The following is a 25658-nucleotide window of genomic DNA, read 5'->3' on the forward strand; positions in this document are numbered from 1 at the left end:
AGTAAACATAGTTTATTTCATGCCTCCTGTCCAGCAGTAAGTGTAACATTAATATTATAGTTATTATTATCTGTATCTGTACCTAGAGCTGTGTACTAGAAAGAACCTAGTGATACAATAGTACATTCTGATTCAATATATTGTGATACTGTAAAAAAGGCAACATATTGCTATTTAAAAGAAAATAAGAAAACTATTATGGTATGAAAAACACAATATTGTATGAATAAAAATTGACTTCAAATCAAAATCACACTTTTTATCCAGTCAGATCAGTCCAACGTTATTTCATACCGATTCAAACACAGAATTAAATGATTCACTGTCTGACACCAATCTAAATAAATAATTAATTTAAAACTATACAGTGTTTTTAAGAATTAATACAATACTTCAAGCATATTGTTGTAATACTTCAATATTGTGGCGTGGAAGAGGAAGGAGCACTCGTGAGACTCATTGCAAGTACTCAACAGCTCTTTATTAACTGGCTTGCTACTCACTTATAGCCTTTAACAAGGCTAGGAGAGCGAAAATCAACTGCCAACTCAGCACCAACAGCCCTGAGGCCACCAACCCAGCTATTCATCACAGAGATGGTAGGTCCCCATAACCCACCCAAAACATACCCCCATAATGCCCCACTGGCCCCGGATTAACATAACCCGCCCCCACAGGCACATTAACAGCTGGCACACACACACACACACACACACACACACACACACACAGACGCCACATAGCCCCCCCCTAAAGGGTCAGCCGTCCCGGCGACCCCACAAACCCAACAACAACCCCATGAACAACAAAACATTTTTTTTTTTTTTTTTTTTTTTTTTACAATCAATCACACACAAAGTCCTCCAGGTGGGCGGGCGGCCTTCTCACCAGCGGCTCCGCAGAGCCAGAGTCCGGGCCAGGTTTGGGATCAGGTTCGATAGGCCCCGCCCCGCCGCCCACCGTGTCCAGCAGTTTAGGACGGTAAGGGGCCAACCGATCGCGGTGCACTATCATTCTGCGCCTGCCCCACCGGATCCTGTACACCACCTCCCCAAGCCTGGACAGCACCACGCACGGACCCACCCATGCCGACAGAAGCTTCGGGCACAGTCCCTTCCTACGCTGAGGGTTGTACAGCCAAACCCTCGCCCCCACCGATAAAGGCTCCCCAAAGCAGCGCGTATTATACGCGCGTTTCTGCTTCCGACCGGCAGCAGACTGGTTCGAGCGCGCGAGCCCGTGCGCTAAATCCAGTGAGGACAGAAGACGCGAAACGAAAGTGGGCGCGTCCGTAGCGTGCTCGCCCCCCTCAGGAGGCGCCCCGAAAGCCAGAGCCACCGGCGTCCTCAGCTCGCGACCAAACATAAGCAGAGCCGGCGTGAATCCAGTCGTCTCCTGCACGGCCGAGCGGCAGGCCAGCAGCACGACCGGTAGATGTATGTCCCAGTCACGCTGGCCTTTGCTCGACACCATGGCCAACTGCGCTGCCAGCGTGCGATTGAAACGCTCCACCAGCCCGTCACTCTGCGGATGAAGGAGCGTCGTCCTGGTTTTATGAATGCCCAAGATGCGGCAGACCTCCGCCATGACCTCCGACTCAAAGTTCCTCCCCTGGTCGCTATGCAGCTCCTCCGGAACCCCGAATCGACGGAAGAACTCCCGCACCAGGACATCCGCAGTAGTGACCGCCCCCTGGTCCGGCACCGCGTAGGCCTCCGGCCACTTTGTAAAATAGTCCATCGCCACTAAGACGTAGCGGTTCCCAGAGTCCGTCACCGGGAAGGGGCCCAACACATCCACGGCCACCCGCTCCATCGGGCCGCCGCACTGATAGGGGTGAAGTGGGGCGCGGGGCGCCCTCGCGGGGCCTTTCTTGGCGGCGCACACGTCACAGCAGTGCACAAAGAGTTCCACATCAGCCCTGCACCCAGGCCAATAGAAACGTTGTCTCAGGCGCTTCAGGGTTTTGGTTACGCCAAAGTGCCCAGCCCCAGGCGACCCATGGACTCCCCGTAGGACCGAATCCCTAAGCGCCCGCGGTATCACCACCTGAAACACGCGCCGCCCATTCGCCGGATCCTCCCAGGTATGACACAGGACGCCATCGGATAAGCTAAAGCTAGCCCAGTTGGAGCGCAGTGCTTTAGCGACCGGACCCAACGGCACCACCTCCTCCCACGATGGCGTGACATTCGCCTCGAGCGCGTGTACGGCCCACATTAAGTCGCGATCCGCCCGTTGCGCATCTCGGATCTGTTCCACGGACACCTGGGTCACCACTACACCGCCGGTCACATCCGCTGAGACTGCAGCGCAATTACAGTCCATGGCCACACACGGCCGGCGCGACAAAGCGTCCGCGTTACCATGGCTACGGCCCGGTCGGTGCACAACCTCGAAGCTAAACTCCTGGAGTCTAGATATCCAGCGCGCGAGCTGGCCCTCGGGCTCGCGGAAACGCATGAGCCACTGAAGCGAGGCGTGGTCGGTGCGCAGCAGAAACGGGACCCCATACACATATGGTCGGAAATGCTTAAGGCCCTCGACCACCGCGAGTAGCTCCCGGCGCGTCACGCAATAGTTACGCTCCGCCTTGTCTAGGCGGCGACTATAGTATGCTATTACACGCTCTGAGCCATCCTGAACCTGTGATAGGACCGCTCCGAGGCCACGGTCGCTCGCATCAGTATCCACAACGAAACTCTCCGACATATTCGGATACGCCAGAACTGGAGCATTGCATAGACAGCTTTTTAGCTCCTCGAATGCTCGCCCCGCCTCGTCAGACCAACGGAATGTCACACCCGGTCTAGTTAAATTGTGAAGCGGCGCCGCCACGTCTGCGAACCCCCTGATAAACCACCTGTAATACGACGCGAGCCCCACAAAACTACGAACCATTTTCGCGTTACGCGGGACAGGCCAGTCACGGACAGCCTCCGTCTTTTTAGGGTCGGTTTCCACACCAGCACCGCTCACTACATGGCCCAGAAAATTCACGCGCTGCCTCAGCAGGTTACACTTCACCAGGTTGAGCTTCAGGTTAGCCGCCTGAATCGCGCCGAGCACCACCTCGAGGTGAGAGAGCGCGGAGTCGAAGTTGGTCCCGTGCGCCATGACGTCATCCAGGTAAACAACGCAGCACGAACGCGGGATCCCGCTTAACACACGCTCCATAAGACGCTCGAAAGTAGCCGGCGAGTTACACAACCCAAACGGGAGCACCGTGAAATGCCATAGAGCCGAGCCGAGCGAGAAAGCGGTTTTCTCCCTATCCCCTTCAGCTAGGGGCACCTGCCAATACCCACTCCTCAAATCTAGCGAGCTGAACCAGGCTGAGCCCGATAGCTGATCTAGCGTATCGTCGATCCTGGGAAGCGGATAAGAGTCGAGCTTCGTGATGGCGTTAAGTCGGCAATAATCAACGCAAAAACACCAGTTCCCGTCCTTTTTTTGCAAGGACCACCGGGGCTGACCACGGGCTGCTCGAAGGCTCAATAACGCCCGCACTCGCCATGTCACGGACTAACTGCTCAGCCGCCACGCGTTTCGCTAATGCCAGGCGGTGCGGTCTCAGCCTGATGGGCTGGGCGTCACCTGTGTTTATAGAATGAAACGCGAGGCTAGTCCTAGTACACTCACGCTCAGACACAGCGAAGCTAGCGCGAAAACGCCCAATCAGGTCGCATAAGCGCAGTTGTTGGGGCTCTGATAAGCCCACACAACTGCACTCCAGCATCTCTTCAATCGGATCGATAATTAACCCCTCATCTAACGGACCCTCGAACATAACGTGCACCGAATCACACGCATCCCCCCCCAACGGCTCACTTACCCCGCACTCGTCATGTTCCTCTACGGGGAGTCCAGTCACCAGAACCGAGCCCCGTGCACAATCAATGACGGCTCCAACGCGTGCGAGCAGGTCCTTGCCCAGAATGCACGGATCGTTGATGTGCCCAACCCAGAACTCCTGCTGAAAGGGGCCCTTGCCAACATCAACAGTCAGCTCCGTTAATCCCAGGAGAGCGATAGGATCTCCGGTGGCCGAAGAGAGAGCGATGCGCCAGCTGCAGTCCACCCCAAACTCGCCTGCCACATCCCTCGCGAGCTCAGGCTTTATCAGCGAGACTGACGAGCCCGTGTCCACCAGCGCGTCCACCATCACTCCATTCAGCGTGCACTTCAGAAAATAGCCGCCGGGTCCGACAGCTCCGTGATCAGGTTCCGAGGGTAAGCCTAGAATCCCTGGGGCCACCGTAACCCTCACTTGGTGGTCCCGGCTCCGTTTCCCGACCGGCCGCACTGCGCTCGCTTGTGGCCACGCCCCCCGCAATGCCAGCACTCCAGTTGTGCCTCGGGCCGGCTCCGCCTCCATCTCGGTGGATCATGGGCTCCGGGCAACGCCCCCCACGGTTCCGGATGGCAGGACAGGATGAGTTCGGCCCGCTCAGCCACCTCCACCGCGGCCTCCAGGGTCTGTGGGTCGGCCAGTCTCACATGTTTGCGCAGCTCGCCTGGTTCTAGGGCGCGCAGGAAATTATCCAGCGCGAGACTTCTCTGAGCCGCTCGCGGAAATGCCGGATACGCTTGGCGGGTTAGCAGAACCATCTCAGACGCCAGCACGCCCAAAGTCTCTCCCCGCTGCCGGCGCCGGTCCGCCACTAGCATTTTGGCGGCCGCCTCGGAAGGTTGACGGCTGAAACGGGTTCCCAGCGCCCGCGTCAAGTCAGACAGCTCGCAGCGGCACTCCGCGGGGAGCTCGATCAGCACTCTCAGTGCGTCTCCCTGCAGCGCCAAACAGAGGTTGGCCGCCGTCTCAGCATCCGTCCAGCCCGCACGGCCCGCCACGATCTCCAGCTGGGCTTCGAAAGCCGTCCGGTCAGCGCTGCCGTCATAGAATGACAGGCGGGGATGAGCCGTCAAGCTCACCGTCAGCGCGCCGTCCTCTCTGGGAGCCGGCGCCGCCGTCCTCGCGCCATCCGTTCCGCGGGCTCGACCTTCGGACAGCCTGCTGGCGCCGTCAGGTCTGGGTCCACTCCGCTGGTGAGTCTTGCCCCTCGTCCGCTGGTCCGCCGTTATCCTCTTCAGCCGTTCGATTTCCCCTGCCAGTAGCTCCATATCATCCAGCAGGGCCGCTTCTGACACCAAATGTGGCGTGGAAGAGGAAGGAGGACTCGTGAGACTCATTGCAAGTACTCAACAGCTCTTTATTAACTGGCTTGCTACTCACTTATAGCCTTTAACAAGGCTAGGAGAGCGAAACCCAACTGCCAACTCAGCACCAACAGCCCTGAGGCCACCAACCCAGCTATTCATCACAGAGATGGTAGGTCCCCTTAACCCACCCAAAACATACCCCCATAATGCCCCACTGGCCCCGGATTAACATAACCCGCCCCCACAGGCACACTAACAGCTGGCACACACACACACACACACACAGACGCCACAATATTTTCTTTTACCCCTACTAATCATTATGTTAATATTTCAGCAGCAGTCAAATAAATTAATAAAACTACTGGTAATAAACTTGTATAAAGAGCTCCTCAGTATAAGAGTTGTCTAAAGTGTGTCTAAAGTCATGTGGTCAAACACTGCACTTGTTGATGGTGTGAAATGAGCTCATTTCTCATCTTCTGTTTCCTGTTTCATTACGCCTCATTCACATGTACAGCTCTGCATCTCTTCTATATTAGAGTATTAAGTGTAGAATTCACTGCACAGTGAGATTGCAGCTTTATTATTCATACAAATTCTCCACACAGATAAATAAAAACCCAAATCTGATAGCAGAACATCATTAACCCTTTACTGATCTACTGACTATTTTAATATAATGTTTGAAAGTCCCTTCAGTCTTAAGGGGAGTAAAAAAAAAGAGCAGCAGAGGACAGGAAGTGGCACTGAGCTAAATGGGGAGATGTGAGGACAGAATTAAAACTGCAGAACACACCGTCATCTTTTCTTCTGACTCTTCTCTCTATTTAGACCAGAGCAGATCAGAAGTGAAGGACAGTAGGACTGATGATCTTCTGGATCTTCTGATATCAGCTGTGTTTAAAGAGTGATGCTGCCATGTCTCCCCAAAGATCAGCAAATATCACAGCAGCAGTGATCCTCATTTTACTGGCAGGTAAACTTTTTTATTTATTTACCATTTCTGATCTTTTTCATATTAATACGTTTTAAATGTTTAATATTAATGTGTGTGAACTGAAAGTGTTTATCCTGTCAGAGTCAGGTTTTCATCTCACTGATTTTCTGTACTAATGTGTATTTATTGCAGTGAATGTAGATATTTACACAAAATGTTATATTAAATCATGACACCCTTATTAAACAACAAACTAATAAAAACTACAAATATATATTTATGGGGTAATCTTATCCAATATATAAATCACCTCTATGTCACAAATTTCAGGCTCTGACATCGTTGTCTTTCTCAGAAGACCACTCCTAAACATTCATAAAGTTTATTTTCTGTTTGGAATGTTTGATTTTCTGCAGAACTTGGTTATGTTCAGCTCATGGACATGGATGAACAGACAAACTAATAAATAGTTCTCTGATACAGAACTGAATTCATGGGTTCTTCAGTAACAGGAGGTTTATTTAATAAACTGTCAATAACTGTCAGATGTTTATTGCTATCTTGGCAACATCTTTAGCAAACATTTTCTCACTTTTAGGCAACAGAAGATCCCTATAACTCAGTATCACACCCACGGCCTGTTGACATCTGGGACATATAGTATCTCACAAAAGTGAATACACACCTCGCATTTTTGTGTAATTATTACATTTTATCTTTTTTAACGGGACGTCACTGAAGATATGACACTTTAATACCATGTAAAGTAGCCATAAAAGTAGTTATATAAGCTGTACACTGACTACTTTACACTGTAAGATATGCAAGTGTCATATCTTCAGTGTTGTCCAATAAAAAACATAATATTTACAAAAAATGAGAAGGGTGTACTCCCTTTTGTGAGATATTGTGTGTTTTTTTAATGAACTTAGTTTTCACGCTTACTCACGTAGCTCATGATTCTGTAAATGTAATAATGGGATTATTAGCAGCGGTATTTAACACTGTGGATTTAATAGATTTAAGCTTCATCTGGACAAACAGGTAAATAAACACACTCACCACAAACAGTGATTTTGTTTAATAACAAAAAGATTGTAAGTGCTGCGATGGATTGGCGGCCTGTCCAGGGTGTATCCTGCCTTCCGCCCGATGCCTGCTGGGATAGGCTCCAGCACCCCCCGCGACCCTTCTCGGATTAAGCGGTTGACAATGAGATGAGATGAGAAGATTGTAAGTGTGTGTGTGTGTGTGTTTAGTCCTACAGGGGACAGTGAATCAGCAGGTTGTAGGACAGAGAGCTGTCAAACAGACCTGTAATCGCCGCTGCAGTGGATACTGTTACTACAGCTGGTACAGGGGTAACCAGCAGAGAACTGAAAATTACCTGGGATGTTCAATCGTTGCCGCAGTTTGGATCGACTCCACCGGTTCATCTAATCAGGACAGATACTCCTGTTTGGTCAGTATCTACGCCCAGCCTCCTTCATTCTGTAAGTACAGAGTCAGTCTGTCTCTCAGTGTCACTGAAGACTATTTCAGTTTGTTTAGAACCAGGAAATCCGGTTCTACTTTAGAATGATGAGGTTCCTTCTGTTATCAGTGCAGTTCTGAGAACGGAGAGAATAATGGATTTTCTCATGTTATTAAGTCATCGTACTGACATACTGAAACTAGCCATTACAGCAACATATTTTACTTCATTGACAAAAACTGATAATTCATCATGAATTGTTTGTAATGTTTGGCTCAATAATGCACAGAAAATGTGATTTTACAGCACATCGAAAGGAACAGTTTATCTACCTTCATTAAACGTATTTATTGAGAAATAGAAAACAGTGTAAAAGAACAGCTTCAGATGCTGCAGGTTAGCTATTAGCTAGACATACTTCTCTTAGTTCATCTTTAAAAGATACAAACAGAGATTTATAGATGGAGTTGGTTGACCTATTATGTATTTTTAAAGAGTAGCCATCAAAAAGATTTTTTAATAAATATAATTTAAAGTAATCTAGCTAAAGTAGTAGCTAAGTGTCTAAACAGCGACAAACTCCTTACTCATTTGCTTCTTCAGCAACTGAGAAAGCCAGGCAGATATGGGCCTGTCCCAATAGTGAGAACTGAGCATTTGATTGATCAGATTTTCTGTCTTTATAGAACCATTTAAAATACCAGCAGAAATGAAATGGTTATTAACTGTTTTTTTATTTAACTTTATTTATTAAATATACATTTATATAATTTATACAACACTTTATATAACTTGCAATTCTTATCTAAAGCATAGACCTGATTACACACCACAGATTATGTATAGTGGTTTATTGTTTTAGACGATGTCTTAGCTAAATTTAATAAAAAAGTAATGAAGTAATGTAGTAGTGAACATCTTTCCAACAAATGTTTTTTCATTGGTACTGAAAGGAAGACAGTGTGTGGAACTGACTGAGAGATTTTCAATTATTTTTTACTTTCACTTATATTATTATTATAAATTAATATTTTATCTGTACATTTTCTATTTTTTTTTTTGTTTTAAATACATGGCTTAATGTTTTAAAGTTGTCATTTGTCTTGAAAGCATTTAGAACTTTATTTCACATTTTTAAAATACAATAGATCACTCGGAGTTATATATGCATGCAGCATGTGAAACTGTTCTTCTACCCCATTACCTGCATTTACCAATAAAAACATATAGACAAAAAACGAGAAAACCAGGAAAAGCCCCCGTACTGACGTCAACCTGCAAAAACAATTTAAAACACAAGCACTGAATCACTTTCCTCACAAAATCTTACTTTTACTCACACTTAATTTTACTCACACTCAGTATTTCAGTTCTGCTGTTCCCGCTGATGTGTTTAGTTAATATTATTCTTCATTTATCTGTTTCTGATTTAACTGTTCAGAACTGTTTCAGTACTGACTGATCAGCACTGTACTGACTGTGATTCTGTGTTTCAGGTAAACTGGGTGAGCAGCATTGGGGAGTGACATACACTCCTGATAGTGTGTGTGCTCTGGAAGGTTCATCAGTTGATCTCTCCTGCTCTTATAAACACCCTGGAGGACTCACAGTGACTGAATCATTCTGGTTCATTAATGACCAGCCTGGAGTTGGGCCTGTAGATCTGCAAGAGGATGCTCAGTATAAGAGGAGAGTGCAGTATTACCAGACCCCATGTCGAATGAGAATCACTGGTCTGAGAGCGAGTGATGCTCAGACATATAAGTTCAGATTCTTTACTGATGATCCTGATGGTAAATACACTGGCAGCTCTGGAGTCCGTCTGTCTGTCACAGGTAGTTCTGGATCATATAAAACAAGTTTATTTAACTATGAGAGATTTCTACAGATAAAAATTAGACTAAATCATGTTTAAAATCACCTGCAGGTCTGAAGATTGGTGTGTTGAACACAAAGGAAGGAGGAAAGCAGCTGAACTGTAGCTCCACCTGCGCTCTGACTAACCCCACCTACATCTGGTACAGGAACGAACAGCCTGTATCTGAGCAGAACAGAGCTGTACTGTATCTGAGGGACCGCACTGTGGATGCAGGCAGCTACTCCTGTGCTGTGAAAGGACACGAGGAGATCCGCTCTGCTGCTGTCTGTAAGACATCACTTTACACTGCACTCACTCTGTTATCATCTCACTGTCAGATTTTACTGGATTATACACAGTTTATTCAGTTACTCTCATATTTTTTATTAGAATATGTAACACCCCAGTGAGCACATGTGATACTGTAGTATTTGTACAGTAAAACACTCAAATGTGACGTCACTACAGGTCTAGAGCCTCTGCAGGCTGGCTGTTGTATGATGTGTAGCTCCACCCATCCCCATATATTTTAATGACAGAACAGCCCCACCCTTTTCATCTCATTTTTCTGTTCTACACTGTCTTTACCTGCCCCTTGAATTAATTAATGAAGGGATTAACAGTTTTGGGTGGAACAGCTTTTCTGCATTACATGGAGTAGCTGACTCCATGTAACTTGACTTTGACTTTGAGTAGCTGAGTTGTAGTCCAGCTGTCAAGAAACTGGTTAATTAATCATCATTATTAATTACTATAATTGATCATGTGGTGTTATTATGCTGTTGGTCTCATTAACCGTCTCTCTGTATGAAGTTATTTCTTGTTTTTTTTTCAGTAAGTCTGGATTTAGTGTAAAATTGTTGTTTTTTATTGTTGTTGTTTCATACTGAGTGTCTTAGTTTGAAGCCTGAGTGTAAAATGGCCAATGTGATCTAATCAGTTATTACCCAGCCATCTAACATTAGTGTTTTTTTGTGACCATATACTGTTTAAAACAGTATTTTATCTTATTTTAATGGTAACTGGTAAATGGTGACTGTATTGCAGCAGCTCAGGGGTTAAATTTGTGGATAAAACATAGCAATTCAGTTTTTCTCAAAGTAAACATTTAGACTGAACTGTAAACCCAGAGAAAAAGGTCTAAGATGTTTCATCTGAAAGGAGGGAGGTCCTAACAAATGAAGCTGTGTGTGAAAAAAGAACAAAAATACAGTAATTCAGGACTGATATCAGGAAGGCCTGGTTTAGTGTGTTTATTGTTACACACAGATAAACTCTATGAGGCTCTTTGTTTCAGGTGTGTTTGAAGGTCTGCAGGTGAAAGTGGAAGGTGCTGCAGCTGCTCCTGCAGAAGAACAGACAGTAACACTGACCTGCAGCTCGATGTGTAGCTCTCAGTCCTACTCCACCTACACCTGGTACAGGAACGGACAGCCTGTATCTGAGTGTAGATCTGCCTCCTGCTCTGTAGCTGTGTTCAGAGGAGAGATCAGCTACAGCTGTGCTGTTGAAGGCCGTGGTCTCCGCTCTGCTACAGTGTGTGAGTTCAGATATTAACATTAAATAATTTACCTCTCAGTCAGTCGTCTGGACCGAAAATTTATGTAGATTAATGAGTTCACTGAGTTTCACCAATGAGCTGGTATCATGAGCAGACCCTTTTTTCTCACACTTTAGCCTTTCCATCACACTGGCCATCAAAGGTAAATTTTTGTCTCATCAGTCCATAATCAGTAAATGGGCTTGTTTCTGTGCTTCTTGGCAAATTCCAGCCTGGCCTTCCTATTCTTCTTGCTAATAGTGGTTTTCATCTTCTGGGGAAGCATGAATTTTTCTGTGAAAAGTAGACTGACTTCTGCCCTGTAGGTTGTTGCTCATGTTATTAATGTTGATTTAGCGTCTTTCTTTACAGCAGACACAATGTTTATGTCATTAATTGCTGTAGTTTTCCATGGTCTACCTGTTTAACATCTTTAATGCAGTACACCAGTGACGACTTTCTTCTTCAGAACATTACAAATGGAATGTCCAACCGGCTATTGCCAACATTTTTGCAATGGCTCTGATTTTTGCACATTCTCTCTGCATCACAATTGCTTATTTTCATTCACATACAGCTCTGCTTTTCTGTAAGTGCTCAGTCTGCACAGGCAAAACCCAAATCTGAATCTGATATTCAGCGCTAATTGTTGATTGAATAATCAATGTATCAGGACACACCTGGGCAATAAAACACACCTGACAGTCACATGTTCCAATACTTTTGCTCACGTGAAAAATGGGTGGGTTCAGACAGAAGGTGCTGTTTTCTGAAGTGTGTTACAGATCCAGTTGTAAATAACTGGAAATATTAATTTCTCATATTCTCATATTCATCTTTTAATGTCAAACTCAAATGTTTTTTGTCTACGATACAAATAAGGGATTGGCCTCACTGTTTCAATACTTTTGGAGTGGAGTGTATATATACAGCTAAACTGGTGTAGGCTGGGTGGAGCTAAACTGCAGTATATTGTTTTATTTAGTTCCTTTAGCTGATTGGTGGAAGCAGTATGCAGTCTGGGCAGCTGTTGGATTGGTTCCTGCTCTGGCTCTCTCTCTTCTTACTGCTGTTCTGTGCGTTCAGTGAGTAACATTATTCTTTTATTATTAAACTGAATATCTGAACTGTCTGTCTAAATACAGTTTTAACCTCAACCTAAAACCTCTGTCTCAAATGGAAACAGTTAAAGGTGTGTTTTGTGTTTAATGTGAGATCAGGAGGAAGAGGAGAGCAGAGAGAGGTGCTGATGTTCAGGTACTGAGAGAAGATTCTACTGAAGCTGTTTATGAAAATGTTCCTATAGAGTTTTACTGAATATAGACTTTAATCTGTATTTCCTCATCTCTCTCTAAAAGACTCTAAAGCCTGGAGACGACACGTACACAGCTCTAAACCTCGCCACCACCTCGTCCTCTGAGTACGACTCTCTGACAGTGAATCAGTGCAGTGTATGTGTGTATGTGTGTGTTTGTGTGTTCTTATTATTAGTATAATTAGGTAACATTGAATTTAATCCACAGTGGACCATCATTACGTTACAGATCTCTTCGCAAAACATCTCAGCCTGCCACCAGCATTCCCCCAGGATCCCTAAAAAGACAAAACATAGTCATATACAGCTCTGAAAAAAAAATAAGAGACCACTTAAAAATGATTTCTTTAATTTTGCCAAATTGAAAACCTCTGAAATATAATTAAGAGGAAGATGGATGATCACAAGCCATCAAACCAAACTGAACTGCTTGTTTTTTTGCACCAGCAGTAAAGCAGGATAAAGTTATCCAAAAGCAGTGTGTAAGACTGGTGGAGGAGAACATGATGCCAAGATGCATGAAAACTGTGATTAAAAACCAGGGTTATTCCACCAAATATTGATTTCTGAACTCTTAAAACTTTATGAATATGAACTTGTTTTGTTTTTTTTTGCATTATTTGAGGTCTGAAAGTTCTGCATCTTTTTTGTTATTTCAGCCATTTCAAATTGTTTTGCAAATAAATGCTCTAAATAATGAAATATCTTAAAACATGTAATAATTAAATATTAAATTAGTTAAATTACTGTACGTGTTTTCTTAATGTTAAAGAGAAACATTATACTATTACTATTAGCTGTTTCTATCCTGCAGATATCCTAAATAACTGATATAACATCAACCAAATAAAGTATATTTAGTTATGAATAATGTTAATATTGTTTTATCTTCAGCACGCTACACACTCTGCCAACGACACATACTCAACTCTCAACCCTGCAACCAGGACGTCCTCTGAGTACGACACTCTGATAGTAAGTCTGCAGTGTGTGTGTGTGTGTGTGTGTGTGTGTGTGTGTGTTCAGTATATAACAGTTTCTGTGTGTTTCTGTGTGTGTTGTGTTCAGGTTGTTGGTCCTCCCCCGGTGCAGAGCGGAGCTCCAGACGAGGAGAATAACTAACAGCCGTGTTCAGTTCCTCTTTATTCACTGCTGAAGATTCAGATCTTTATAGAGGAACAGAGGAGCATTTCTGGGATTAGACAGCTTTTAGAGATCATCACTCATCAGATTCTGTCCTAAACTCATAAAGAGATTCAGTCAGATTCACTCAAAGCTCCTCTGTCTGGTGGTGGATAGAAGTTATATGGAGTTCCACAAAACTCTCATCTATTAGTCTATTAGTCTTGTATTTGAATCTCTGCTGTTTAAGTGAAATTCTCCTCTTCTTTCAGTCCCCCTCACCAATCATAGAAAATAAAGTGGATAAACTCACTATTGGATAAAATTGTATTATCTGTAAATAATATTTTATCAACTTTGTAATAAAAGTTGTTGCTGTATAATAGTGTTTCTTTATATATAATAAATATAGAAATATAAATTAGTTTCATGAGTCTTTCAGAAAATGAGAACTTTTATATTTTGTCTAAAGCAGTAAGAAATAATGAATATCTTAAGATGCTTTTATTTCGTTTGTCTTAACTAATTTAGTCAATATTGTACTTACTTTTATATTGGGATGTTTTTTATATATATTTTCTTAATTTTTAATTTGTCATACATATACAGCTCTGAGAAAAAAAAGAAACCACTTAAAATTATGAGTTTCTTTGATTTTAACAAATTGAAATTATAACCAAGAGGAAGATGGATTATCAAAAGCCAGCAAACCAAGCTGAACTGCTTGAATTGATTTTTTGAGGACTGAAAGTTTTTTTTGTTATTTCAGCCATTTTTCATTTTCTGCAAATAAATGCTCTAAATGACAATATTTTTATTTTATCAAACTGAAGTGGTCTCTTATTTTGTATATAAATGTATTTACTTTTTTCATAATTGTCATGCATTATTGTTATTTCTAACACGGACTAAAAATAAAGTAATAAAGCAGTACTGTTGTATGTATTATTGTTATTGTTGTTATTGTTTTTATTAATCAGTTCTTTTGTGTTTTTTAGTTACGTATTGATAGTTAAGACTCTTTGCTATGTTACAGGACTGCAGTGAGAGCAGGAAGTGAACAGAGATGCAGTTTTAACACCATAAATCCAGTAGAGGGAGTCAGTTCTCCACCTGTTTACCTCCCAAACTCCACCTGTGTAGATCAACCTGTCAGTAATATGAGGTCAGTCCATGTTAAAGTCAGCAGGGTCCAGATTTCCATCCAGCTGTTTAATTAGATTGTTTTATACATCATATTTTAATAGTGTTGGACATTTACTCTAGTTTAAGGTCTGCAATTTCTAACAGTCAGGATTCCCTTTAATTTCTGCTTCAGTCCACTGGAACCTGCTGTCTCCTGCCCTGTTTCAGAGCTACTGCTGGACACAATAACGGAAACACCTGTATTCTGTTCACACTAACTGTATTTTTATTCAGCAAATGTTATACTTATTATTATTAAATATTCAGAGTCTGACAGTCACAGAAACTACCGTATCTAATCTGTGTAGATTCAACACAGTATAAACACATAGTGACTCAGTTTTCTTCTCTTTTCACAAAGAAATAAAAAACTGAAAAATGATTTTCTGATTAATTGGTAGATTAAACAAGGAAGTAACAATGTTTTATTTTATTTTTTAACAACTACAGATCAGACTTTAGATAAAATATCAGTAAACATAGTTTATTTCATGCCTCCTGTCCAGCAGTAAGTGTAACATTAATATTATAGTTATTATTATCTGTATCTGTACCTAGAGCTGTGTACTAGAAAGAACCTAGTGATACAATAATACATTCTGATTCAATATATTGTTATACTGTAAAAAAGGCAACATATTGCTATTTAAAAGAAAATAAGAAAACTATTATGGTATGAAAAACACAATATTATATGAATAAAAATGGACTTTTATCAAAATCACACTTTTTATCCAGTCAAATCAGTCCAACATTATTTCATACCGATTCAAACCCAAAATTAAATGATCCACTGTCTGACACTAAATAATACTAAATAAATCATTAATTCAAAATCTATACAGTGTTTTTTAGGAATGAATACAATACTTCAATTATAAAGTTGCAATACTTCAATATATTAATATTTTCTTACACCTCTACTAATCATTATGTTAATATTTCAGAAACAGTCAAATAAATTATTAACTACTGGTAATAAACTTGTATAAAGAGCTCCCCAGTATAAGAGTTGTCTAAAGAGTGTCTAAAGTCATGTGGTCAAACACTGCACTTGTTGATGGTGTGAAATCAGCCCATTTCTCATTTCTCATCTTCTGTTTCCTGTTTCACATGTACAGCTCTGCATCTCTTCTATATTAGAGTATTAAGTGTAGAATTCACTGCACGGTGAGATTACAGCTTTATTGTTCATACAAATTCTCCACACAGATAAATAAAAACCCAAATCTGATACCAGAACATCATTAACCCTTTACTGATCTACTGACTATTTTTATATAATGTTTAAAAGTCCCTACAGTCTTAAGGGGAGTAAAAAAAGAGCAGCAGAGGACAGGAAGTATCTCTGAGCTAAATGGGGAGATGTGAGGACAGAATTAAAACTGCAGAACACGCCTTCATCTTTTCTTCTGACTCTTCTCTCTATTTAGACCAGAGCAGATCAGAAGTGAAGGACAGTAGGACTGAGGATCTTCTGGATCTTCTGATATCAGCTGTGTTTAAAGAGTGATGCTGCCATGTCTCCCCAAAGATCAGCAAATATCACAGCAGCAGTGATCCTCATTTTACTGGCAGGTAAACTTTTTTATTTATTACCATTTCTGATCTTTTTCATATTAATTAGTATCAAGTGTTTAATATGCATGTGTGTGAACTGAAAGTGTTTAGACTAAGTCTGAATCAGGTTTTTTTATCTCACTGATTTTCTTCATTGTTGCAGATTTGTTACAGTGAGTGTGTGTAGATCTTTAAGCACAATGCTATATTAATCCATGATAAATAATAAACACATTTTATTTATGGATAAATCTTAACCAATATGTGAATCACCTGTGTGTAAAACATATTTCAGTCATTCACATCATTGAGGAGAAATTTAAACTACACTTTTCTCTGTAGAAACTTTGGCCAGGCCACTCCTAAATATTCATATAGTTTCTGTTCAGCTGCTCAGATGTGGGTTTGACTTTCTGTTTTGAGTCTTTGATTTTCTGCAGAACCTGATTATGTTCAGCTCATAAACAGACAGACTAATTAATACTTCTTTAATACAGGATTCAGGATTTGAATTCAGGATTTATTTAATAAAAGAAGGTTGTACAGGTTTTGAGATGGGAAAACATCCCCGCAATAATAACACTACCACCACCATGTTTAATGTTTATATGAGTTTCTGCTAGAAGAACCATGGTTCAGACTGATCAATCAATAGAAAATTAAGGGCACTTATTCTTACACCCTGCGCAAGACACATTATGATGTTAGTTACTATCTGCTCAACGTGTGTATACTTCCACTTATCACACACACAAACACATGCAGAAGTGCACAAACCCATCTTTTAAATAAAAAATAAACATTATACAAAATAAATTAATATTGGTGTTCTCGTAAATGATCTGATTGGTTTCCTCTGCTGAGAAGAGCTGGACACGTCCAGGTATCTGCGACATTAAAATATCCATATGCCAAAGTCAGAGCTCACCTGGCTCTTAAAGCGAATGTCAAGTAACACATTAATTGGTTTATTTCACGTTACGCCCAAAACACACCCATGATTAATTAAGAGAGTAAGTACATGCCCTTTCCGAGCTTCGAGCCGCACAAGGTGTACTTTTCCTGTCGTTACGAAAGCAAAGACACACTGACACAGTCTAAATCAATACACATGTTGATTGGTTTATGGCTCACCTACATATCTCTAAAACAGGGCCCTAAGCCTTTACCACATCACACACAGACAGTAGAGAGTGAAGCTTAGCCTCACAGTGAATGAAAAACATTAATAATCTCTCACATTTAATATCAGATAACTAACTCTTCACCCACATACTGTTCTCTAGCTAAAGATAGAAGGTGCAATAAGAATGTTAGGAGGGTATTACTATTACTTGAGAAATTAAAGATTTTTTTATAAAAATGTAAAAACATTTTTTTTTTTCGCAAACATATAATATAGCTTTAAAGGGGAGATGTTGCTGATCAGAGCTGTGAAATTAATACTGTAAATCTCTGAAACCCTTTAAACTGAGCTCAGTTCTTCTGTGTTCATCAAATCTACCTTCACATGTCTTTGTGCTGCTCATGATTCTGTTAATGTTATATATTAAATATAAGCAGCAGTATTTAACACTGTGGATTTAACACTCTCTCCATCAGGCCACCAAATACCAGCTTCATCTGGACAAACAGGTAAATAAACACACACATGTGCCACAAAAAAAAACAAAAAAAACAAAAAACATTGTAATTGTGTGTGTGTGTGTGTGTGTGTGTGTGTGTGTGTGTGTGTGTGTGTGTGTGTGTGTGTGTGTGTTTAGTTCAGCAGGGGACAGTGGATCAGCAGGTTGTAGGACACAGAGTGAAAAAATTAGCCTGTAGTCCCACCTGCAGTGGAAACTGTTACTACAACTGGTTCAGACAACGCTGGATCACAGACTACCGGTACACAGATGGAGGTTACTGGCAGAGCACTCCAACTTACATGGGATGTTCAGCTACTGCCACAGTTTGGATCGAATCCACCAGTTCCTCTGATCAGGACAGATACTTATGTACTGTCAATAACTACATCCAGCCTCCTTCATACTGTAAGTACAGAGTCAGTCTGTCTCTCAGTGTCACTAAAGAGAATCATTCAGACTGTTTAAAACCAGGAAATCGGGTTGTACTTTAGAACGATGAGGTTCATTCTGTATTCTGTGCAGTTCTGAGAAACTGAGTACCAAAGATTTGAGTTCAGTAGAATAATTAGTTTCCTTATCTTAATACTTTGATTCCTGTACAATAAATAATAATAATAATTCAGATAATTTTCTTGTTTATTATTGCAAGTGAAGTTATGAAATAACTGAGTCCCTGAAGCTACTCCACTTCTTAATCTAACACCTTATAAATCATGTGTTTTTGGTGTAACCCCACCCCCCTCTCCTCCCTCTGACTCAGTAGTGTGTCTCAGTCTGTATTTATCAGAGGAGGTCTAGTTTTCTAGCTGTAAGCAGAAGCTGACTGTGATACTGCCTCTTAGTCTCCTCCCACGTTTTTATCTGCTGAAGGTTTTAATTGAGAGCTGATTCAATTGAGGAGAACATTTATACTAAAGTCATTTCAGATCTCACTTACTCAAAATGTTATCCATTCTAAAATCTTAATCCTTCTTAGCAGCAGTAAGTCTGTGATTTTATGCAGCTTTTGTTGGTTATTCAGAATTAATTATTAAACCTAATTAGTACTAAAATAAATATGAATAAACAAAGGTTGCATAAAGATTTTCTGTAATAGAGAAACCTACAGAACCCTTTAAATACCAGCAGAAGAGGAACACAGCCACAAACACAACAGCATCAGTGAAGCCATGCTAACAACAGTGCTGTAAGAACAGTGACTGAATATTTCATTTCAGAGAGTAAGCCTGATATGAGAAATTGCTTTTCCGTGTAAAGCCCGGGAAACACCAGCAGCTTCACACTGACCCCTATCCTGATTCATTTTCTGAACAGTTTTTAAGTTAATTTTTATTATTTATTTATGTTGAATATTTTTTTATTTCTAATTCCAACATTTTCGTGACTACTTTTTAAAATGTTCAGCTGCCTGAAATATGGAAAAAAGAAGGCAAATATGTAATAAATAGCAGGACTAAGTCAGAAAACTCAGTCCAGTAGCAGTGCTTTAGTTGATGTTAATCTATTATTATTATTCTATTAATATTTAGTTTCTGACAGACAGTGTGAGCTGGAGAGGATTTAGATTTTTGTGTAAAAAAAAACAATTTAAAAATTATTGTCAGGCATGTCTTGATGGTTGTCAGACTTTTCAGTACTTGATACCAGTACTTGATTTCCAACAAATGTAACAAGGCAGTGATTTCTCCAGAACTAACAGGGCAGGAAATCTTGTTTTTTAACATTTTATTATTACCTTTTTTAGATATATATTACACATATTACACATATTCACATACATTATTACCCCTTTTCTATTCTTTTTTTATTGTTTTAAATACACGGCTTAATGTTTTAATGTGCAGCATTGTGAAGCAATTTTCCATCTTTCACCTTTCATGCATTTCAATATATTAAACATTCAAATTAAGCTCTTCTTCTTCTTCTTCTTCTTATTATTATTATTATTATTATTATTATTATTATTATTATTATTATTATCATCATTATTATGATCAATCTATGAAATAAATTGAGTGCTTTCATCTTCTTCCAGATAAAATAAGAGACACTGTTTATATTATGACACAGTATAAATGTAATAATAAAAACAACATTTTGTTAATCAACATGAAAAACAAGACAGAAGACGCCCTGCTTTCCTCAGTGATTCATGAGATTAACTAAATATAATAAAATGTAATGAAGTGAATGAAGCTAAACACTAAAACTACACTATAGAACCAAAAGCAGAACACAGTCACTGATTTATCTGATTTAGAATAGAAGCTCCGCCCACAATCAGTGTAGACCTGCCCACAGGTAGGGTAGATATTACAGTGTTTTACTCACACTCAGTATTTCAGTTCTGCTGTTCCCACTGATGTGTTTAGTTAATATTATTCTTCATTTATCTGTTTCTGATTTTACTGTTCAGAACAGTTTCAGTACTGACTGATCAGCACTGTACTGACTGTAATTCTGTGTTCCAGGTGAACTGGGTGAGAAGCAGTGGGGAGTGACTTACACTCCTGATCGTGTGTGTGCTCTGGAAGGTTCATCAGTTGATCTCTCCTGCTCTTATAAACACCCTGGAGGACTCAGAGTGATTAAATCATTCTGGTTCATTAATGACCAGCATGTAGATCTGCGAGAGGATGATCAGTATAAGGGGAGAGTGAAGTTTTACCGGAACCCATGTAGAATGAGAATCACTGGTCTTAGAGCGAGCGATTCTCAGATATATAAGTTCAGATTCATCACTGATGATCCTGGTGGTAAATACATTGGCAGCTCTGGAGTCAGTCTGTCTGTCACAGGTAGTTCTGGATTATATAAAACAAGTTTAGTTAACTATGAGAGATTTCTACAGATAAAAATTAGACTAAATCATGTTTAAAATCACCTGCAGATCTGAAGATTGAAGTGTTGAACACACAGGGAGGAGGAAAGCAGCTGATCTGTAGCTCCACCTGCACTCTGACTAACCCCACCTACATCTGGTACAGGAACGAACAGCCTGTATCTGAGCAGAACAGAGCTGTACTGTATCTGAGGGACCGCACTGTGGATGCAGGCAGCTACTCCTGTGCTGTGAAAGAACACGAGGAGATCCGCTCTGCTGCTGTCTGTAAGACATCACTTTACACTGCACTCACTCTGTTATCATCTCACTGTCAGATTCTACTGGATTACACTCAGTTTATTCAGTTACTCTCATATTTTGTATTAGAAGTGGCAAAACCCCAGTGAGCACATGTGATACTGTAGTATTTGTACAGTAAAACACTGTCTGAACAAGTTACTGTATATAAAAAATAGACAGTGGATCTTCTCTCAAAAGTGATGTCACCACAGGTCTAGAGCCTCTGCAGGCTGGCTGTTGTATGATGTGTAGCTCCACCCATCCCCATATATTTTAATGACAGAACAGCCTCACCCTTTTCATCTCATTTTTCTCTTTTAAACTGTCTTTTACCATTCACAAATTTACCTCTTAGTCAGGCGTCTGGACAGAAACAAATAGCTAATGTGACTAAGAACAGCTTTATCATGTTTATCTGATCATGTAAACTGAGATTCTAGTAGAGCTACCTTCTTACAGCGTGTTAGTGATGTATTTATGTTTTTGTCCATTTAGTAGTTTGTAGAAAATCAGGAGAATTTTAATATCTGTTCTCCATCCAGATTCTCCTAAAGAGACCAGAGCGGTCGTTCTTCCCTCTGGAGAGAGAAAGGAGGGAGATTCAGTGACTCTGACCTGCAGCAGTGATGCAGATCCTCCTGTTCTCACCTTCAACTGGTTTAAACAAAGTGTAAATGAATCACTGGGAACAGGCCAGAATTACAGCATCACCAACATCAGCTCCCAGCACAGCGGACTGTACTACTGCACCGCTCTCAACCAGCTCGGACAGCACAGCTCTGCACCCGCCCGTCTGGACGTGTTCTGTAAGTGCAGTTTGTTCTGTATGATCCTGTTTCTTCTGAGTGTAAGAAGTTCAGTGATTAGCTCAGTCTCTGTGCTGTTCAGATCCTCCCAGACCTCCATCTCTATCTGAGTTTAACGGGTTTAACGGCTCGATCACGCTGGTGTGCGTCAGCGACTCCAACCCTGCCAGCTCTTACACCTGGTTCAGGAAGACAGGAAGCAGATCTGAACCTTTTAGAAACGGCTCTAATTTAACTTTAGCTGCTGGAACAGCTGGAGTTTTCTACTGTCTGGCAGAAAATCAATATGGATCATCCAACTCATCAGAGTGGCCGTTTACATCAGGTGTGTAATATGTTTAATAAATTTTACACCATTGTCAGCTATTTGTCAACAATCAAGACATAAATTCTTGTAGGAAATTCAGTGTTAAATTGAAGAAAATCAGTTTTACTTCCGCTTCTTGTTTCTCTGTGGTGTCATTTACATATACACTCCCTTCAAAAGTACTGGAACAGTGAGGGCAATTTCTGCTGTTGACTGAAAATATTTGGATTTGACATAAAATATGATCAACATTTCAGCTTTTATTTTTATCCTTTTTGTTATCAAAACTGTTGTAACACATAAATGTAAAATAGATTAAAGTGAATAATAATAAATAATAATAAATAATAATTAATATTTAGTTAAAAATACTTTGCTTGCAATAACTGCATCAATCCTTTGAATCACTGAAATCACTAAACTTTTGTATTCTTTTTTATTATCTTGCTGCATGATAAAATATCTCCCAGCCCATTTGGTTGCTGATTCTTTTAAACTGACAGAAAAAAAATGTTTCTTTAGATTTGTGAGTTAATTTTCCTGCTGCAAAGATTATTGAAGATTAATGAGTTCACTGAGTTTCACAAATGAGCTGGTATGTTTGGGATCATTAGCAGATCCTTTTTTCTCACACTTAAGCCTTTCCATCACACTGGTAAAGGTTAATCTTTGTTTCATCAGTCTGTGCTTCTTGGCAAATTCCAGCCTTGCCTTCCTATTCTTCTTGCTAATAGTGGTTTTCATCTTCTGGGGAAGCATGAATTTTTCTGTGAAAATTAGACTGACTTCTGCCCTGTAGGTTGTTGCTCATGTTATTATAGTTGATTTAGGGTCTTTCATTACAGCAGACACAATGTTTATGTCATTAATTGCTGTAGTTTTCCATGGTCTACCTGTTTAACATCTTTAATGCAGTACACCAGTGACGACTTTCTTCTTCAGAACATTACAAATGGAATGTCCAACCGGCTATGGCCAAAAATTTTGCAATGGCTCAGATTTTTGCACCTTCTCTTAACATCACAATTGCTTATTTTCATTCACATACCACTCTGCTTTTCTGTAAGTGCTCAGTCTGCACAGGCAAAACCCAAATCTGAATCTGATATTCAGCGCTAATTGTTGTTTGAATAATCAATGTATCAGGACACACCTGGGCAATAAAACACACCTGACAGTCACATGTTCCAAGACTTTTGCTCACGTGAAAAATGGGTGGGTTCAGACAGAAGGTGCTATCTTCTGAAGTGTGTTTCAGATCCAGATGTAAATAACTGGAAATATAAAATTTTCATATTCTCATATTCATAAAACATTTTCAGTCTACAACACAAATGAAGGGATTGACCTCACTGTTTCAATACTTTTGGAGTGGACTGTATATATAAATACCAAATCTGAAACCTTAACAATTCTGCATAGGTGGAGCTAAACTGCTGTAGGCTGAATAGGTGGGGCTTAACTGCAGCAAGTTAAATGTTGAGTGCTGAATATTTAATTTATCTCTTTTAGCTGATTGGTGGAAGCAGTATGCAGTCTGGGCAGCTGTTGGATTGGTTCCTGCTCTGGCTCTCTCTCTTCTTACTGCTGTTCTGTGCGTTCAGTGAGTAACATTATTCTTTTATTATTACACTGAATATCTGAACAGTCTGTCTAAATACAGTTTTAACCTCAACATAAAACCTCAGCCTCAAATGGAAACAGTTAAAGATGTGTTTTGTGTTTAATGTGAGATCAGGGGGAAGAGGAGAGCAGAGAGAGGTGCTGATGTTCAGGTACTGAGAGAAGATTCTACTGAAGCTGTTTATGAAAATGTTCCTAAAGAGTTTTACTGAATATAGACTTTAATCTGTGTTTCCTCATCTCTCTCTAAAAGACTCCAAAGCCTGGAGACGACACGTACACAGCTCTAAACCTCGCCACCACCTCGTCCTCTGAGTACGACACTCTGACAGTAAGTCAGTGCAGTGTGTTTGTGTGTATTTCTTGTTAGAAATATTATGTTATGAACATTGTTAATGTTTAATGTTGTTTTATCTTGCTTTATCAGCATGCTACACACTCCCCCAGTGATACCTACTCAACCCTGAACACTGCAACCAGGACATCATCTGAGTACGACACTCTGACAGTAAGTCAGTGCAGTGTATGTGTGTGTTTGTGTGTTTGTGTGTTCTTATTATTAGTATAATTAGGTAACATTGAATTTAATCCACAGTGGACCATCATTACGTTACAGATCTCTTCGCAAAACATCTCAGCCTGCCACCAGCATTCCCCAGGATCCCTTAAAAGACAACATAGTCATATACAGCTCTGAAAAAAAAATAAGAGACCACTTAAAAATGATTTCTTTAATTTTACCAAATTGAAAACCTCTGGAATATAATTAAGAGGAAGATGGATGATCACAAGCCATCAAACCACCAAACTGAACTGCTTGTTTTTTTGCACCAGGAGTAAAGCAGGATAAAGTTATCCAAAAGCAGTGTGTAAGACTGGTGGAGGAGAACATGATGCCAAGATGCATGAAAACTGTAATTAAAAACCAGGGTTATTCCACTAAATATTGATTTCTGAACTCTTAAAACTTTATGAATATGAACTTGTTTTGTTTTTTTTGCATTATTTGAGGTCTGAAAGTTCTGCATCTTTTTTGTTATTTCAGCCATTTCAAATTTTTTTGCAAATAAATGCTCTAAATAATGTAATATCTTAAAACATGTAATAATTAAATATGAAATTAGTTAAATTACTGTACGTGTTTTCTTAATGTTAAAGAGAAACACTATACTATTAATATTAGCTGTTTCTATCCTGCAGATATCCTAAATAACTGATATAACATCAACCAAATAAAGTATATTTAGTTATGAATAATGTTAATATTGTTTTATCTTCAGCACGCTACACACTCTGCCAACGATACATACTCAACTCTCAACCCTGCAACCAGGACGTCCTCTGAGTACGACACTCTGCAGTGTGTGTGTGTGTGTGTGTGTGTGTGTGTTCAGTATATAACAGTTTCTGTGTGTTTCTGTGTGTGTGTGTGTGTGTTTGTGTGTGTGTGTGTTCAGTATATAACAGTTTCTGTGTGTTTCTGTGTGTGTTGTGTTCAGGTTGTTGGTCCTCCCCCGGTGCAGAGCGGAGCTCCAGACGAGGAGAATAACTAACAGCCGTGTTCAGTTCCTCTTTATTCACTGCTGAAGATTCAGATCTTTATAGAGGAACAGAGGAGCATTTCTGGGATTAGACAGCTTTTAGAGATCATCACTCATCAGATTCTGTCCTAAACTCATAAAGAGATTCAGTCAGATTCACTCAAAGCTCCTCTGTCTGGTGGTGGATAGAAGTTATATGGAGTTCCACAAAACTCTCATCTATTAGTCTATTAGTCTTGTATTTGAATCTCTGCTGTTTAAGTGAAATTCTCCTCTTCTTTCAGTCCCCCTCACCAATCATAGAAAACAAGATGGATAAACTCACTATTGGATAAAATTTTATTATCTGTAAATAATGTTTTATCAACTTTGTAATCAAAGTTGTTGCTGTATAATAGTGTTTCTTTATATATAATAAATATAGAAATATAAATTAGTTTCATGAGTCTTTCAGAAAATGAGAACTTTTATATTT

At 40.6% G+C, this 25658-nt stretch overlaps 1 protein-coding gene across 1 annotated transcript; it reads left to right on the top strand.

Annotated features, from left to right (window-relative positions):
- Positions 1–1471: 1471 nt before the first annotated feature.
- On the top strand, positions 1472–25195 carry LOC125804990 (hemicentin-1-like). The gene is made up of 14 exons (XM_049485127.1): positions 1472–1514; positions 9071–9409; positions 9502–9720; positions 10730–10968; positions 12331–12423; positions 13182–13262; positions 13356–13362; positions 20254–20580; positions 20673–20891; positions 21449–21712; positions 21795–21859; positions 23896–23973; positions 24070–24150; positions 25142–25195. The coding sequence occupies exons 1-14, from the start codon at positions 1472–1474 to the stop codon at positions 25193–25195; spliced, it is 2109 nt and encodes a 702-aa protein (XP_049341084.1).
- Positions 25196–25658: the final 463 nt, after the last annotated feature.

This window comes from Astyanax mexicanus, chromosome 11, assembly GCF_023375975.1.
Source record: "Astyanax mexicanus isolate ESR-SI-001 chromosome 11, AstMex3_surface, whole genome shotgun sequence".
Taxonomy (NCBI): domain Eukaryota; kingdom Metazoa; phylum Chordata; class Actinopteri; order Characiformes; family Acestrorhamphidae; genus Astyanax; species Astyanax mexicanus.

Excerpts from the sequence above, each read along its gene's own strand:
- LOC125804990 (XM_049485127.1), top strand. The coding sequence starts at position 1,472 with ATGGCCAACTGCGCTGCCAGCGTGCGATTGAAACGCTCCACCA. Across the intron at positions 20,892-21,448 it reads GATCCGCTCTGCTGCTGTCT|ATTCTCCTAAAGAGACCAGA; the intron begins GTAAGACATCAC and ends TTCTCCATCCAG. Across the intron at positions 21,860-23,895 it reads GCTCGATCACGCTGGTGTGC|ACTCCAAAGCCTGGAGACGA; the intron begins GTCAGCGACTCC and ends TCTCTCTAAAAG.